The sequence below is a fragment of the Protopterus annectens genome, chromosome 1.part2 (assembly GCF_019279795.1).
Source record: "Protopterus annectens isolate FY-2018-M chromosome 1.part2, PAN1.0, whole genome shotgun sequence".
Taxonomy (NCBI): Eukaryota; Metazoa; Chordata; order Ceratodontiformes; family Protopteridae; genus Protopterus; species Protopterus annectens.
This window is the reverse complement of record NC_056727.1, coordinates 896,250,674-896,268,622: the sequence shown is the minus strand read 5'-3', so window position 1 is coordinate 896,268,622 and position 17,949 is coordinate 896,250,674. Positions and strand designations below refer to the sequence as shown.

The window sequence follows — 17,949 nt, the reverse complement described above, 5'->3', positions numbered from 1 at the left end:
GATGTATTCTGGGGACTAGGGTTGCCACCTTTTCAAATGGCCAAGATGGGATATTTTCGGAACACACATCAGATTTTTAAGGCCGACACATACCCACGGTCAGTACAAAGGATACAACTATACTTATTTGCCTACATAAAAGCCTATTGTTGTAGTGGCTTAGTTGCTTATTCTGTTTCTTGTAACATTTAGGTATTGTAGATACAGAAATAATTATTTTATGCAACTGTTACATAACATACGGGACATAATTATGTCCTGCAATCTCAAGGACATTTGCCATTTTTAATATATTTTGTCAGGACACAACTGTCCAAAGAGGGACTGTCCCTCGCAAAGTGGGACAGATGGTAACCCTACTGTGGACACCAGATTGTTTGGGCCAACACATAGCCACGGTCAGTGCAGGTTTAGAACATTCGTTTCCTAGCAGTGAGCCTATACCTTTGGCACTTTTGTTGTTTGCCTGTTTCTTGTATGAATTATGTTTATTCTATCCTGACGTGACCGCTTTAGGCAACTGTTACATGCAGTATGGTACATAGTTATTTCCTACAATCACAGGACATTTGGCATTCTATCATTGTTGGTCAGGTCACACCTACACACAGTGGATCAGGGGGTATCCTGTTTACGTCAGTGCCTTCATCACCTATATACCATGTGCCACTATGCAAATGTGTGCAATATATTCTCTCGCTTATTCGTGTCGGGACACGTGCGTCACGGGCAGGTGTTTGATCCTGGGTAGTAGGTTCTGCATGACCATCTAGGACTGGACAGTCTCGTGCACCATTACTGCACATTCCAACTTGTATCCAGATATCTACAGGACTGGACATCGTGTCTTCATACCCATTCTAATGTTTACATAGGTTACTTATCCCATGAGGGATATCCCAAAAATTTAACAAGACCAAAACAAGACCAATAACGAACATTCTTCTGGCGTTACAAAAATGTGCTGGGGGTTTTACATGCAAGGGATACATAGTTTGCAATCCTGAAACTGCCTAGGGTGACACTACCTATTACATATGCATAGTGGTCACTATGTGTAGATGTGGCTGCATCAAACTAGTAGGCCAAGTATGGCTGGATTTGGTGGATGTTCAGGTATGGGGGTGGGTTGTGTGCTATGGAGGGGATGCTGGGTAGTCCATTATGGATCCAGGTGTGTTGCATTTGATATGGCCAGTTCCATCAGGACAAATCTGTGGGTATGTGCCGGTGACGTGTGTACATTTGTATCGCACATTTTAATATTCATATGTTTGTGGGATTGTATTCTACAGTATGGCCTGTCTGGTTGTATTACAGATGTGTATACATGTTTTTGTGTTTCTTTCTGCTTCACCCGCTGCTCCCTCACACACCTCCGGTTCACCTATTCTGCATATGACACAGTGTCGCCTTGGAGGATTATACCATTACCCACCCCCCCACACACACACACACATATTCCTGACACTCCATCCATTACTGCTTTGGCTGATGGCCCATGACACGGTCAAGGTAACACATTGCATACCCTACATATGTCAGGTACCTGTATGGTTGTGTGGACTACCCTGCCATGTTTGACTTTTCACATGCTATACCGCATGTACATAGGTACACGCCCATACTTAACTTTCATGACATGGTTGGTATTCCCGGGTAATACCCGTTCAACTGTGATACATCCTGACAAGTTCGGCTTGGACCGCTGATGTGCAGATTTTGGCCAGCTGTTCTAATCATTGGTAGGATGCCACCTTTTCCTATGTCCAGGATGGGATATATTCCGCACACATATCTGAATGTACTGGACAACACGTACCCCCAATAAATGCTACGGATAATACTGTTCCTTTCAGTCTACATGTTGCCTTATTGTTGCAGCAGCTTATATGCTCCTTCTGTTTCGTTTACATGCTTATTCTATTTCCTGTCACATTTGGTATGTGAAATACAGACATACCTTTTGTATGTGACTATTACATGCTTTGTGGGATATAATTCGGTCATACGGTCGCTAGATATTTACATTTATCATGCTTTTTGTTATGGACACTTCTGCCCAGCTGTGTACCCTCCCTCACAATATGGGTCAGCTGGTGACCCTGACCATTGGGCTGGACGTACCTATTGGCGGCACGCTAACATATGATGCGTTTCACTTCCACTTGGTATAACTATCTACATTGCGTTGGACTATGGGCACATGGTTTTCAATGTCATTTGTTCACGGGATAGGGACCCGTTATTCCCTACCGTGCATTTGTGTTTGCTTCTTCATTTTGTGTTTGCAGGAACTGTCTTGCATGCTTTGCATATGTTTCAGTATCCACGGACACTGACAGATGTGATTACTATTGCTTGCAAATTGTTATATGCAAGCATTTTAGGTTGCACATTGACAGCTGACATTTCCACGCCTCCGTGCAGCACTTCAACATGCCCTATGCACTCGCGCTCCTTTCCTATGTACGTGGCTGTGGCAGCAGCGCGCCTTCATTAATATGCATTTGGCGCTACTGCACCATCTTCATGCCGCAAGGTCAGCGCAAGCCTAACGCCGGCCTTGCGCCGAGCTTCATGAATCCTGGGGTCTGTCTCAGTATGTATAAAAGACCAGATTTGTTGAGCTTTAAAACCCAGACAGTTACTAATGGTGTCATTTTTTTTATTTTGGTCTTCTCTTCTTTTTAAAAACAATTTTACTTAAAGTTTATTCCTGGTCTCCTTTTTTGCATTCTGTCACTGCTGCATGTGTTTTAGTTACTGCATTATCTGCTGCTACAATACCAGACATCTTTGCAGTTTCTTGCTGCTTGCATGTTTTACTGTCTGTCATTGCTGCATAATATTTTACTGATGCATTCTCTGCTGCTAAATTACCTGGTTCGTTTCCACATTACCATCCTTAGCACTTCTGAAAAAGTTATCAGCCATCTCATCCCTTGAAACAACAGAACTGTCATCTGGATAATCCTACTCAATTATTTTTAACAGAACATCTTATGCAGAAACCCTCCTGACATTACTTCTGTTATCTGCACCACTTCAGCTGACTCTCTTGCTTCCTTCTCCATTGTGACAGCTAAATGCTGATTATTTGTAACATTCATGACATGGGAATCATTGTTTCCATCCTGAAGCTTCATATCAAACATTTTTTCTCCATATTCTCATTTCCACCTCCAAACTGTCTGTAACTTTACTCTCCTCCTCCATGCTGCTGCTTCCCTTAGCCCATCTTCCTTGCTGCTGTAAGAGCCTTGCATCCTAGCAGCTTCAAAGAGTAGTTTTTATTGATATATACATTACATATTATTTACATATTTACATTATTTACATATGTTTACAAATCTCCATTCATTATAAACTTTGAATTTAAGCATTACATTCTTTAATCTTTTTATAGTTATTACATTTCATCATTATAGCTTTTTTCTTATCTATTTCTAAATTTTTCCATGGATCAATACAATAAAATGTATTCATAATACTTAAGTACTCTTCCTTTCTATTTTTTTCATATGTACTTTTTTCTATTTTCCATAACACAATTTTGTTTTGGTACGCTTTCATTTCTTCATTCACAATGCTTTTACTTAATTTTTTAACTTCCATTCTGTACCACAGTTCTTTGTATTTATAATATAGTATCATTTCTATCAAGTTTTTATTTTCCTTCAAACAGTCATATCCTTTACTTCTTTGAGTACATGATCCCATTGTTGTTGTCTGTATTCATTCCTTCCAAATGTTATTCCTAATACATCTAGATATTTTTCAATGAACAAAATACCTCCTATCATACCTTTAAAACCGAATCCTTTACTTTTCTCCTTATTTATACTTAATCCATTTTTTTAAAATGCTATACTTAATTTCTCCTTTACTTTTTCCATCCATAGTTTATTTTTAACAATTAACACAATATCATCCGTATAATTATATATTATTGGCAATTGTACTCCCTGTATTTTGTATCTGCCACTACTTGACATTTTAATAATTTCCTTCATTATTACATTCTATAACTAATGAGAAAATTACACTACTAGCTGGGCAGCCCTGCTTTATTTGGGTCTATATTAGATGATTGAACTTTCAAAAGTTCGACTGTCATATGGTCGACACCATGTGATCGAATTTTTGAAAGTTTGACTGTTTTAGCAGAGATTTCTGTACAGTGCAGAATGGGAAGATTTCCATTCTTGCACTGTAATGCAATCTCAGAGTTGGTATATTTAAAGAGTGGGTGGTGTGGGGGTGCAGGGGGGCTTGCTCCCTGTTTAAAATGTTCAGGTAGGTTATTCGTATAGTTTATTTTTTTATTAGATATTCAAACTTTTATTTGATCATATGGTGTTGACCATATGACAGTCGAACTTTTGAAAGTTTGATTATCTAATATAAACCCCTTTATTCCACATTCTATTTTTATTTCTTCCCCAGTCCAGCCATTTACATTTAGTTTCACATAGTTCCTTACATAAACAGATTTTATTATTTGTAATTTTTTTGCTTACATAATATGCCTGCAAAATTACCCACAATGATTTATACTGAATATTATCATAAGCTTTACTTATATCCCTTATCATAACCTTTGCTTCTGCCTTTTTATTTATGATATCATCAGTTCTTTCTCTTATTATCCATAATAACTCTTGACTTCCTTTTCCTTTTCTTCCAAATACATTTTGGTCATATATTCTATCCATTTTTTCTGTAACCTTTTTGTTATTATATGCCTAAAAATTCTATATTGTGTCTTTCGGCTTTTCCCGTTTAGGGCTCGCTACAGCGGAACTCTGGTCCGCTAATGATTGGTAGTTGATTTTTACGTGTTGAGTTACCAGCCCTGACACACAACCTTCAATGAAGGTACGCCCATTCATGCATGTCTCCATGCAGAAGACGCTCTAGCTGAGAATCGAACCAGACAACGTCTTACTGTGAGGCGACAAAAATTCTATAATCTGTATTATTCAATGTTATAGGTGTCCAATTTTTTATCTCCTCTTTATTTCCTTTTTTTAAATATAAATTTTATAACTCCTTTACAAATCTCTCTTTAATTCCAGTTTCTAACCATTAACTCATAACTTCTATAAAAATTATTTTTGCCACTCTTTCATGTCTTTATACATACCAAATTCAATTCCGTCCAGTCCTGTTACAGAATTCATGTTAATATCTTTTAGAATTTCATTTCTTTAGTAGTTATTTTTTTTAAATACTCAATATCTTCCTTATTTAATTTTTCACCTTTATACATTTGTTTTATGTTTTCTTCTCTCTTAACAGATAGTTCCAATACATATTCTTTATATTTTGAATATTCCTTCTTGCTGTCTTATTTGCTTAAATTCCTTATTTTTAATTATCTTATTATTTTTCCTTTTTTTACTATTTTACTCCAATATGGTGCTACCTCTTCTTTCTGTCCTTGTAAACAATAATTTTGCTTATATAACAATTTGTTAATTTTAATTTGATTCATTGTATATATTTCTTTTTCATAAAAGGAATTTTTTTCTTCTCTAATAAGTCTCTAAATGTTTCTTGACTTAATATCTTATATCTCTCTTTTTGTTTTCCTCTTTTCTTCCTTATACAGTCTAAAAATACTTGTTTGTATTTTCCTTTAAAATTAAACCACAAAACAATCCAATTCTCATAAAACTCCCTCATAGTTGTATGATTTTTCCATAATTCCACAAGTTCTTTTTTCTCTTCTAAATCTAATTAAGTTTCATTAATTCTCTTTATTCCTTTTCCTGTTATTATATATTCTTCATTTTATTGTACTTTAACCCATAGTGTCAAATCATCTGAAAATCCAGCATGCTCAATTCCTTTTTTATAACTGTTAAACTATCAGATATTAAAAAATAATAAATTTCTGTCCTAATTTCATTCAGTTTATGGGTCCAGTGGTTATTCTCCCATGCACCTAACTTTCCACTTTTCATAATTTCTTTAGTCATTTTATCACAATTGCTCTTATTTTTCCTTAAATTACAATTTAAATCACCCACCGCTATAATGTACATATTTACACAAACATATAATATTTTTAAACATAATTTCTCTCTCTTTTTTGTTACATATGCATATAAAGCAATAATTCTATACACATATTTTTCCAGCTCACTTCTATTACCGCAGTTTAGCCTAGTTCCACTATGGTACATCTAATATTTTAATGCTTTCTTGACATAGTATACATACGCCCGAGCATGTTTCTTTTCCCTTGTTCGAAACTACCATACCATTCCAAAGTTTTTCAGTTTATATTCTTTCACCCTCTGTTCATAATCTGATATCTTCTAAAACAATAATATGTGCATCTACTGCAGCACACCATTGTGACATACCTTTTCTCCTTTTAAGATTTTCCATACTGTTCACATTTAAAGCTAGTATTTTAGCTTTTAAGAGCAGTTAGTGTAATAAAATGTTTATCCCTTTCCTCTCTTATTTTCTCTAAGCATTATGTTTTTTTAATTTTCTTTTCCTTTCTTTAACTTTATTCCCTATCAGATTCTTTTTAGTTCTTACTGTGCACCAATCAGCTTCTTCCTCACTTGTCTCCTGTTTCTTTTTCCTTGTTGATTTCTTTAACTTCATGTATAACCTCTTTATCAGTTACATATTTTTGTACATTTTCTTGTGTCTCTTTCTAGTATCTCTTTATCCTGTATAAGTTCATTTTCTTGCACATTAATTTCACATTCTAGTCATAAATGACCAGTATTGCCACATTTATTGCACTTTAAATCACATTTGTTGCATTATGCCCTGTTTTACCATATAAATAACATCTTTTTATCACATTCATTGATTAAATGATAATTTTTCCACAAAAATAACAAGATTTTGGTTGACCCCTGTATTTCACAAAACCCTTATTACCATGAACATCAATAATACTATGTATGTGCATAACATTATCATTTTACATTTTCAGTATTGCTCCACATTCCCATCCCCCAGTCCATAGTCCTCTTTCATTATATATTTTTGTAGTGTCCATTACGTCTTTAGATATAGTTAACTAATGTTCTTTCAGTTCTTTTGCTTCATCTTCATTTCTAAACTGGATCATTATTCTTTTTTTTGTTTGTCTGTAAAAAGCCTGCACGGCATATTCTGACCATGGATAAATATTTTTCTTTTGTTCATATGCACCCAAAAAATTTTCCATGGCCTGCCCAGTCTCAAATATCAGGTCACAAAAAGTCTCTTTATTAATTAAAATGAATGTTCTTATCTCTTTTGCTTTGACATCCAGAGGTGCTTTGACAGAGTCCCAAACCTTATACCTGTCCAAACCTCCTCCTTTTTTACAGCTTACACGTACTGTATACTTCTTTTTTGTTTCTTTTATTTCTTCTTTCTTCTTTGTTCCTTCTCCCACAGTTTGTACATACGTTTTTGTCTCTTGAACCTTTTCTGGCACAGTCTTTTCTTCTCCTTTTTCTTCTTCTATTTTTTTCCATGATGTCACTCCATGAAATTGATACTCCACTTTCTGGTTCACTTTGGTTGACCATTTCTTCCAAATAATCATTCCGCAACCCTCCTGATTGGAGGGTTGTAATTATGCATTTATCAGAGGTAACTGTCTCTCCTTCAAATAATCTCTTCTAAAAGTTTTCCTCTGACTCCATCTCTATTATAGCTACAATCTCCTTTTCTTCCAATATCACTGTTTTTTCTGCACCCACAGCATCAGAAAAAACTTCTGGTGGTGATTCTACCATTTCAATTACATTTTCATTAACCTTCACTTCATTTTCAGCCAAAGCTGAATCAGCCATATTTTCATCCTATTCCTCCTGGCTGCCTTTGCGCCTGGACAGGAAACAGGAAGTCAGGAAGTGTGACACACATATCCTTCCCCGTCTACCAAGAGTAGGGGAAGTGCCCTAATGCCCTCTCTAAATTTTACTAGAAGTAAAAATATCATCTCAAGTCTCTTCTGAAAAGAGTCCATTAACCTAATGAGTTAATCTGGTCAACAAAAGAGAAATAATAATTAGTTAATGTTTGTTAACTGTGTACGTGGGCTGTACTGGGGTCCTCTTTCAGCAACAATCTGCATAGCTCTCAACCTTCCATCTCCAAAATGAGGAACACTGTCTCTCATAATGTGGAACAAATGGGCAAAATGTGGAACGCTTCCTAATGGCTTACTAACATCTTTGACTAGGAAGCTTATAGGATGGCTAAAATGTGATATTTTTACTTATATAATAGGTCTTTTAATGAAATAATATGATTCAGTGCTATTTATCATTGATAGTTAAAATATTAACACTAAATCTGGACAGTCCCTTTCAATATGTCACTTCAAGGAACTTGAACTTTTTAAGACCCCAAATGAGGAAGATTCCTCGAAATGAGGTACACTTGAGAGGTGTGACACTCTGAATACCAAGGTAGTTAAATTTAATTAAACTTTTAAAATAAAATTGGGATAAGGTATAATTACACCCAGACACTATAAATCAAAATAGTTGAATGAGGTATAATAAATGCATGCACATTTATTTTAATATATTAAAGAAAAGTGCTATGTCTTCTAATGTTTCTGAATATGTATCCTACAGCTGTGCAGTTCTAAAGAGAAGGAAGCAAAAGTGTTAATTGTTTTCAGTTTTATGCATGAGTACTTCTGCAGGAAATGACATTGAGCTGAAAAAGGAACATTGGGACTAAGAAAAAGTATAATATTTGATAACTTTTTGGTCTTTATCACTGTCATATTTAAGCAATTTAATTTAAAAAAAAAAAAAACAGAAGAAAACTGAGCAGAGTATATTTTTTATCTTTTAATTTAAATGCAGGTGGAAGGTGCTTTTGTTCAAGGTCTTGGGTTGTTCACTCTTGAGGAACTTCGTTATTCTCCAGAAGGCTTCTTGTATACACGAGGACCTGGAATGTATAAAATCCCAACACTCGGTGATATTCCACTTGAGTTCAATGTGACCCTACTGCGAGATTCTCCAAACAGCAAAGCAATATATTCTTCGAAGGTAAATAGAACAAAGGGGAGTAATGCATAGCTCATGTTCTTACAAAGAGTAGATTCATATGCATGCATTTGTACAGCTGCACTTATTTAATGTTGGTAAATTAATGAGATTTAGTAGGAAAAGTCTATTTCCTATGAGGAACTAGATAATGCACTAATTAAAATTACTATGCTTCACAATACCTACAGCATCTAAATTTGTATTATGTTACTTGTATTACTTAACTATGCACAAATGGATAACTTATGAAAGGGTGAGCTATATTGTTAAATTATTTACACCTTCCATAAATATGTTTATTGTCTTATGGAGCATTTTCTCTTTTTTGTATCTTATATATACTTTCTCATTGTGCAAAAATGCTCCATTTTCTGCCCTAACGGTAGATGTTAATCATTTTTTTCCTTATTAAGTCACCAAGAAGGTATTGTATTACCTTCAACATGTTCTCTTTTATGCATTTGAAAGAGTAATTTATCACCTTTTAAAATATTTCCAAATGTACCGAAGCCCATAAAACGTCATACATGTGATGGCCTACACCACCACCATACTACAGTAGTCGTCAGCCTGTTGACAGCTGGTTAGAATACGACCATCTGCACCCATGGTTCCAGCCAGGCAGCCAGTTTCACTACCAGTTCTTATTCTCTGTCCTTAAATTGTAAATATTGAGTAATAATGTTTGGCTTTATTCTTTTCATTACTTGCTGAATAATGTTGGTATGTAAATATTCATAAAGGCCATCAGTTAACAAATAATGGCCAGTTCACTTTCATAGATGTTTTGAACATGATTTTTTGTGTGCCAAATTCATAAATTATATGGTATTAGAAATTGACACCATACACTTTGAAAAAGATGCACTGGTGTCATTGACTGATTATGCAGTACTGAATAGAGCAGAATGAATATACAGGTTCAAATGTTACTTAATGACATGTTTACAGTACATGCCATAATCACCAGCAGGTACCTGTTATGGAATACTTAAACCTTTCATGCTACTGTAGTAAGAATCCTGGGACCTTTGCATATCCAATGTGCAAACATTTCTGAGACAGAGGGAATAACCTAAATTAGGAAAATGTTTGTTTGCAGATATTTATTTGGTGTGTTTGTGTGTGTTGTGTGTGTTGTGTGTGTGTTGTGTGTGTTGTGTGTGTGTTGTGTGTGTGTGTTGTGTGTGTGTGTGTGTGTGTGTGTGTGTGTGTGTGTGTGTGTGTGTGTGTGTGTGTGTGTGTGTGCGTGTGTGTGTGTGTGTGCGTGTGTGTGTGTGCGTGTGTGTGTGTGCGTGTGTGTGTGTGTGTGTATGTGAACCTGCAGAAAAGTCAGATAGATGAACAACATTATATAACTGAATTAGAAACATTTGCCAGCAATTATAGATCTGTCCACTGGCATGGAGTTGTCAAATGTTATACTTCATAATGTTATTTTGCAAGTATTCAGCAAGTAAAAAATGTCAGGCATATATATATATATATATATATATATATATATATAGCAAGTTCTCTGTTTGCTTTGGTGGAATTGATTGGCTTATGTTGAAACCTTATTGCATTAGGTAGGATAGCATTCCATATGCTCTTCTTTGGTGTCAGCGGTGTAGCTAGGGTGTGGGAAATGTGGCCAGCCACCTTGGGTGTAAAGTGTTATGGATTGTGAATGTCAAATGCCATACCAATCAGATTGGTCTTTGGTGCATTATGGACATTCAGAATGTTGGAATTATATTTACAGTCAGAAATAAAGTGCTTTAGTTTTCATATGTAGCTTAAACTGTAGCGGCTGTTTGCTATCAATGTACCAAGCAATTTACCACAGTTTAAAAGGAAGAAAGAGCTTTCATTACTTAAAGTATATTTAATAGAGTCAGTGGTACTTAAGAGCCACTTTGATAAAAATAATGTTCCACAATGTCTTCTGGAATTACAACAAAATGCTCCCTTAAACGTGACAGGGTACCCTTGACCATTCTCAATTTTCATGACCTGGTACAAGCCTTTTTTGTTGCACAAAGTCAAATGTTCCTGGCATTCATTGTGTTTGGAATAGCAGCATGATACACCTATATGTGGCTCTCAAGCAGATCCTGCAGCAGCTTGGAACAAAATCCTTATACACGTGAAAGTTTGAATCTTTACTTTGAAATGCCTTTTCCATATTCCGTCATTGCAATTTATGATGGGTCTTAAGCTAGTTACAGAAGCCATGTGTTATTAACAACACACTGCTGCTGTATGTAAATATTTGCACCTGCTGTTTAGACAAGCATTCTTTAGAAAGCCATCAGATCTGATGAACTTTTAAATCATGCTTGAATATGATTCATTTGCCAGAGACCCATCACTGAAGTGTTAGACCAAATAAATATACATAATTCTGTCCAAGAGCTAAAAAGAATAGTTTCTGAAAAATGGACCTGCGTAGTTGAGGAGCATCTCACTAGGGAAATGACCATCTTTTTTTCTCCTTTACTTAAATTTGAGAGGGGCAGGAGACACTAGAATAGCTAGCTTACTGTATATGTAATACAGTTACAGGTGCATTCATATCAGAAAGGACATGAGCAATGATTAGCTCACCTGCGTACGGTTCTTGATGCATTTTATAATGCACATAAGCAGAGTGAAATTAAGATTCGTTAAGTACTACATTTTTAGTAGCACAATATTAATAATTTTAAAGATAGCTACAGAAGAAAGACATACAATGGAAGCAGTTAAACTGAATAAAATACTACTGTTACCTTTTTCTTAATGTTTATAAGCTTTTCTTTGATTTTTGTTATATTTATAATGAGGCTACAACTTTTTCAAGGTAGGTGCATGATTTTAAAAGTCCATTTAGTGTGTGAACAGTTCTGTATGAGGCTTTTCAAACCTATAAATTAATTTTATAATAAATTATAATACAAGCTCTGCTATAAAAAATGGTCTTGTTTACTTGAGACATGATTACTAAAATCCAAAACATTTAACACCTATGGAAGTCAATAAATAAAATCCGACTTTCATGAACCACAAAACTGTTTTTATTCAAGAACTACCCCCCCCCCACACACACACACACAGTGATAGACAACTATATATATGGTCAACAACTAAGGAGGTCCGAGAGACTGAAAAATCAAGGGAAACAGATCCTCTGGGACAGGCAGAACTACAATGTTCAGAGCAACAGGAACAGCAATTATTTCAACAGGGGAAAACAGCAGGGGTGGAGGAGACACTTTCATTGACTGAGTTATTTAACACATCTGCTATGTCTGACCAAGACTCATTGAATGTAGTTGAAAATAATTGTTCTGATGTTGCACTGGAATGTAATATTTTGGAAAGTGATGGTTTTTATATTTACAATTACAGTGATGTCATTGCTAGTGAAGGACAATTCAACTTGTTTAAAAAAGGGATATTTTTTGTACCTAACTATAAGACTGACATTGAAATGTTTTGATTAACTTAAAACTGTATACTAGAAAATTGAATCTCGGTTTATATTTCAAAAACAGTAATGTAGGCTTGGACAAGGGTGGCCAAATGTAAGAGCACATTCATCCCCGCAAGTCACCCACTTATATCGTCCTTTGAGAAATTATGTGAACAACAATTTAGAAAAATAGTTACAGAGACCACATATAACACTAACAATCTCACAAGAGATTAAACCATTATTTTGAATGAATTGGCAGGAAACAAGATGTATCGTGTAATGAAACCAGACAAGGGTGGGAGCTTAGTCATTATGTCTCACATAGATTACAGTTCCAAAATGTCTGAAATATTGAATGATACCACAACTTATAGCAGGACTTCAAGAAATGTTAATAGAGCTTATGCCAGGATTGATGGTTTTACATGTGATGCTCTATTTCAAAATGAAGTAGAAATTGTGGAAATAAAATATTGAACAGTTGAGAAGCCAAGAACACCAGTAATCTTTGGAATACCAAAGATTCATAAAAATGTGTACCCCCCCCCCCTTTAGGCCAATAGTAGCAGCCTGAGCTTCTAAAACTGAATCAATAGCAGCATATATAGATAAATGGGCAAGTTTAGTGGTAAGTGAGGCACAGCATATACTCAAAGACTCATGGCACTGTTTGGAATTATTAAGACAAATAAATACAGAGAACTTGGATTTTTGTTTCCTAACTGTGGACGTGGTCAACTTGTTCTCAGTAATCCCCCACAATGAAGGATTAGATTTCTTCAGGGAAAGTTTGATGGGTAGCAGATCAATAAATCAATCCAAGGTCAGTTTATTACTTGGACTAATGGAAGTAGTCTTGACTAACAAATTTATGATTTTTGAAGGTGAATTCTATAATCAGGAAGCAAGAGTGGCTATGGGGGCCAAATGTGCCTCTAGCTTTGCGAATCTGGTTCTTCTAGAATGGGAGAGAAAATATGTTTTTTCCTCTGCATTTATGGCCAATGTATTGTTGTATGTGAGGTTTCTGGATGACATACTAATTTTATGTCGAGTAGAGGAACATGTGATGAATGACTTCGCAAAATACATCAACGGCACAACCACGTTCCTTGAGTTCACATATAAATGGCACTGTGATAAGATAGAATTTTTAGATAGTGAGTTGACTAAGGACATTGCTGGAGGCACCTTGGCCAGTAGCATCCACAGAAAGGAAACATATTCCAATATGTTACTGCACTACAACAGTTGCCACCCCTTCCAACAGAGGAAGGGTATAATAAAAGGCCAAACGGTCAGGTTATCTAGGCTCATTAGTAGCGATTAAACATTTAAAAAAGAGATCTATACATTAATTGGAATGTTCCTAAATAGAGGCTACCACTTAAGTCTTCTGCTGAAAGTGAAGAAAGAAGTTATGCTTAAAAGAAATACTGCATTTAAGCCTATTTTGAAAGCAGGTCTAAATATTAATAGAACCAATACGGCCAAGCTAGGCGCCAATGTTCTGGTATTACAATACAATACAGAAACATCACACTTGGTATCAAATGTTAATAATATATGGAAAACTCATTTTGACAAAGAAATAAAGGAAAATTTGGGCATAAACCTAAGACTGTGTACAGTAGAGGGAGTAATATAAAGAATATTCTTGAAAGTGTCAACAGAAAACAAGGCAAGCACATGTCATTGCTGTACAAGTGTGGTGCTTGCAAGACCTGTAAAAATATAAATGATGGTACGAATGTCTTCATAGGAAGTTTTGAACGTACTATGGGATGCCCAGGCATGTGCAAATGCAACACCACCTCTTCTTCTTTTCCCGGTTAGGGGTCGCCACAGTGGATCACCTGTCCGCTAATGATTGGCAGTGGAGTTTTACAGTGTCGAGTTGCCAGCCCTGTGCCCAACCTTCCACAGAAGGCACACACACATGCACACACTAACACCTAGGGCCAATTTAGAGTGTCCAATCCACCTACAGCATGTATTTGGGATGTGGGAGGAAACCGGACCACCCAGAGGAAACCCATGCGACCACAGGGAGGACATGCAGACTCCGCACAGAAGGCACCCCAGCCGAGGATTGAACCGGAGCACCTCTTGCTGTGAGGTGGCAATGCTAATGGCTGCACCACAGTGGCCACCCTGCAAATGCAACACCACTGTGGTGGTTTATTCAGCTACATGATTATCATGCACTGGTTTCTATGTAGGCAAGACCAAAAGAAGGCTATGGGATCACATTACTGAACACCTTAGAGACATTAAAAATAAAAAAATGAACAATGCTTTATAACCACAATGCATTCTATAGTTATGTTAAGAATCTCAATGGCAACACCCAGATCTGCTCTGAGTTACAGCACAATGGCACAGAAATTACAGAACCAACTGATATTGCCAGCATCCTGGCAGATAGGTTCATTGCTAACTTTACCCCCCTCTCACCCCCTGAAGGGCCCATATTTATACAGGAAGAATGCAGAGTCCCTGTAATCACATCTATGCAGGTAAAAGCTGCACTCTCTAAAGCCAAAAACACAGCATCCATAGGACTGGACAACATCCCAGGCAGCATTTTACATGAACTTCAGAAGGAACTGGATCCCCACCTAAGCACCATGTTCAATCATAGTCTCACGTTAGGCTTTGTGCCCACTGAATGGCACAGAGCAACAGTTATCCAACTCCACAAAGGGGGAGCCATCACTGATCCTGGGAACTATCACCCTATAAGCCTGATGAGCCTGGTCTGCAAGGCCATGGAATGTATCATCATGGAACTCATAAAAAAAGACATTGTAACCTACAAACTCTGGACCCCACCCAGTTCAGGTTTGTGAAAGGCAGATCATGCCTTCTGAACCTGATTGACTTCTTTGAGGCAGTCACCAAAGCCATAGACAAGGGTAAGGTGGTTCACGCAGCCTATCTTGACCTCGCCAAGGCTTTCAACACCATCCCCCATTCTGGAATTATAGCTAAACTAGGTATAAATCCCTACATACCAAGATGGGTGGCCAGCTGGCTCACTGACATAACCCACACTGTAAAAGTTGCAGACTCCAAATCTGACTTCAAACCAGTGACACATGGAGTACCACAGGGTTCAGTCCTGGGACCTCTCCTGTTTGGTATCTACTTTTCTGAAGTACAGGCTAACACAGACGGCCTCTGGTTAATGAAGTTGGCAGATGACTGAAAACTATGAGCCATAGTCAAGTCCTCAAATGATGTAGACATCCTACAGAAGGGCCTCGCTGAGTCAGATGCCTGGTGTCAGAGCCATGGCCTCAAGCTCAATGCCAAAAAGTGCATTGTCATCCCCTTTGGTAAAAACTCTGTACCCGTGAACTACCACATAAACGGCTGTCTTCTTAATGCCGAATGTGTGATAAGAAACCTTGGGACCCAGGTGAGCAGTAGTCTTTCCTTTGATAATCACATCGCCACAGTAGTCAGGAAATCCTTCTATGTGGTACACCTCATCACAAAAGGGTTCTCATCCAGGAAAAAAAGAGGTTATTGTTCCCCTCTACTCGGCACTCATTAAACGCATTATAGAGTACAACGCCCCTTTCGGAATGTACCTCACAAGACATCTGCAGTAGCTGGAAAGGCCACAGAAGTACCTCACAAAGAGGATTACTGGCTTCAAACAGATGCCCCACACTGACCATCTCAAAAAACTCCAGCTTTACTCTGTAGCATATTGCCTACTCTGAGGAGATCTCTGCCTAACATATAAAGCTATGTTAAACCCAGAGCTGTTGGACATGCTACACCTAAAGAAATCCCAATCCCTCCGAGCTACACACTCTGGGGACCTAAACCTTGTCACCACAATAAACAGGACATGCTGGAGGGATAGATTTCTGTCTCAGAGACTTCCTATACTCTGGAACAAGCTACCCATCTATGTCAAGCAAAGTTCCTCATTAGCACTCTTCAAGAAAAATCTTGATGAGTGGATGGGAAATAGGAAATACACTCCAGGGATCACTTCTGTGGCTCTGCTCCACAAGGACACAGGAAATTAACTTTCTTGGGTAGCGTAAGCTAGGGAACCTTGTTGGCTAGGCTTACTTAGGCCCTTGGGCCAATAGCCTAAAACCTACCTGCGAACCTATGAATGTATGTTCACACTCTAGAATGTCCCAACTACAAGAGATTTTTATTCTTTGAGGTTTAATTATTATTTGAGGTTTAATTTTAAGTACAGTGAAAACACTTATCTGACTGCAACAAACAGATCAACTATGTTTTCAGTTTTTAAGTATATTTTATATTATTATGTTCATTTTAGTACTATTACTAATATTTTTATCTTGAATGTACTTATTATTGTGGTTTACAGTATGTTACTGTGTTGTTGTTGTGTCTTAAGGCTTTTCACAGTTAGGAGTCGCCACAGCGGAACTCCGGTCTGCTAATGATTGGCAGTAGATTTTTACGTGCCGAGTTGCCAGCTCTGACACACAACTTTCAACGAAGGTACGTCCATTCACGCATGTCTCCACACAGAAGACGCTCTAGCTGAGAATCGAACAGGACACCATCTTACTGTGAGGCGACAGCGCTACCGCAGCACCACCACCGCAGTTACAGCATGTTACTGTGTACATTACATATTCAGGAGAAGTATGCCTTTAAGTTTAGTCAGGGTAATTTCATTGATGCAAACAAAATCATGAATAGTTGCTTAAGTAATTAGAGTATATAAAGGAAGTTGCATCATAATTGAGTGACTCTGATGAAGCCAATTCATATTTCTTGGCAAAATAGCTTAGCTGGTTTTACTTTGACAGTGTTTAATGTTAAATAAACTAGTGTGTCATGCAAATACTGCCTTGGTGGCTCGTTATTTTAATTTCTATTATTGTTTACAAATATTATTAAGTAATTTATCTTTTAACATATAATCTAATAACACTTTTTCAAAATAAACAAGCAGAAGGAGTTTTTGGAAAAACTAGAGTCACCAACCACGGAAAAAGTGTTTAATATGAACGCTAACAATACACAATGCATTTTTGTCCACCAAGACTTCATCAGATAACCCCATATCATGATCTAAATTCCTTTAATACCCCATAATTGATGCCAAGTGTTTATTAGTTCATTAAAAATGAACTAATAAACACTTGGCATCAATTAACAAAATAATAATAAGGAAAAAGTGTATCTGACAAATGGATAAAGAAAAAACAGAATACTATATTACCATGTCATATGTTAAAATTGTATTATGAACAATAAATAAATATTGAAACCTTTATAAAAACAATAATTAATACAAAAAGTCAACAAACCAATAAATATATATAAAAATATGTAAATGTATGTTTATGTAAAACCTCATCATTTAATGTAAATCTATGCAATGCTGCCCTCTAAGAGCTAAAAAACAAATACTAAACACTATTTACAATTTTGCTGCTCTTAGCTTTAATAATGGTG

General features: G+C 36.6%; 1 protein-coding gene across 1 annotated transcript in view; it reads left to right on the top strand.

The window, feature by feature from the left end:
- Positions 1–17,949, top strand: part of LOC122791686 (xanthine dehydrogenase/oxidase-like) — a 1,688,659-nt gene that overhangs the window by 1,633,476 nt on the left and 37,234 nt on the right. Inside the window, exon 35 of the mRNA XM_044059558.1 lies at positions 8,853–9,041. Coding sequence (XP_043915493.1) covers positions 8,853–9,041 — 189 coding nt within the window. The remainder of the gene's footprint in view (positions 1–8,852; positions 9,042–17,949) is intronic.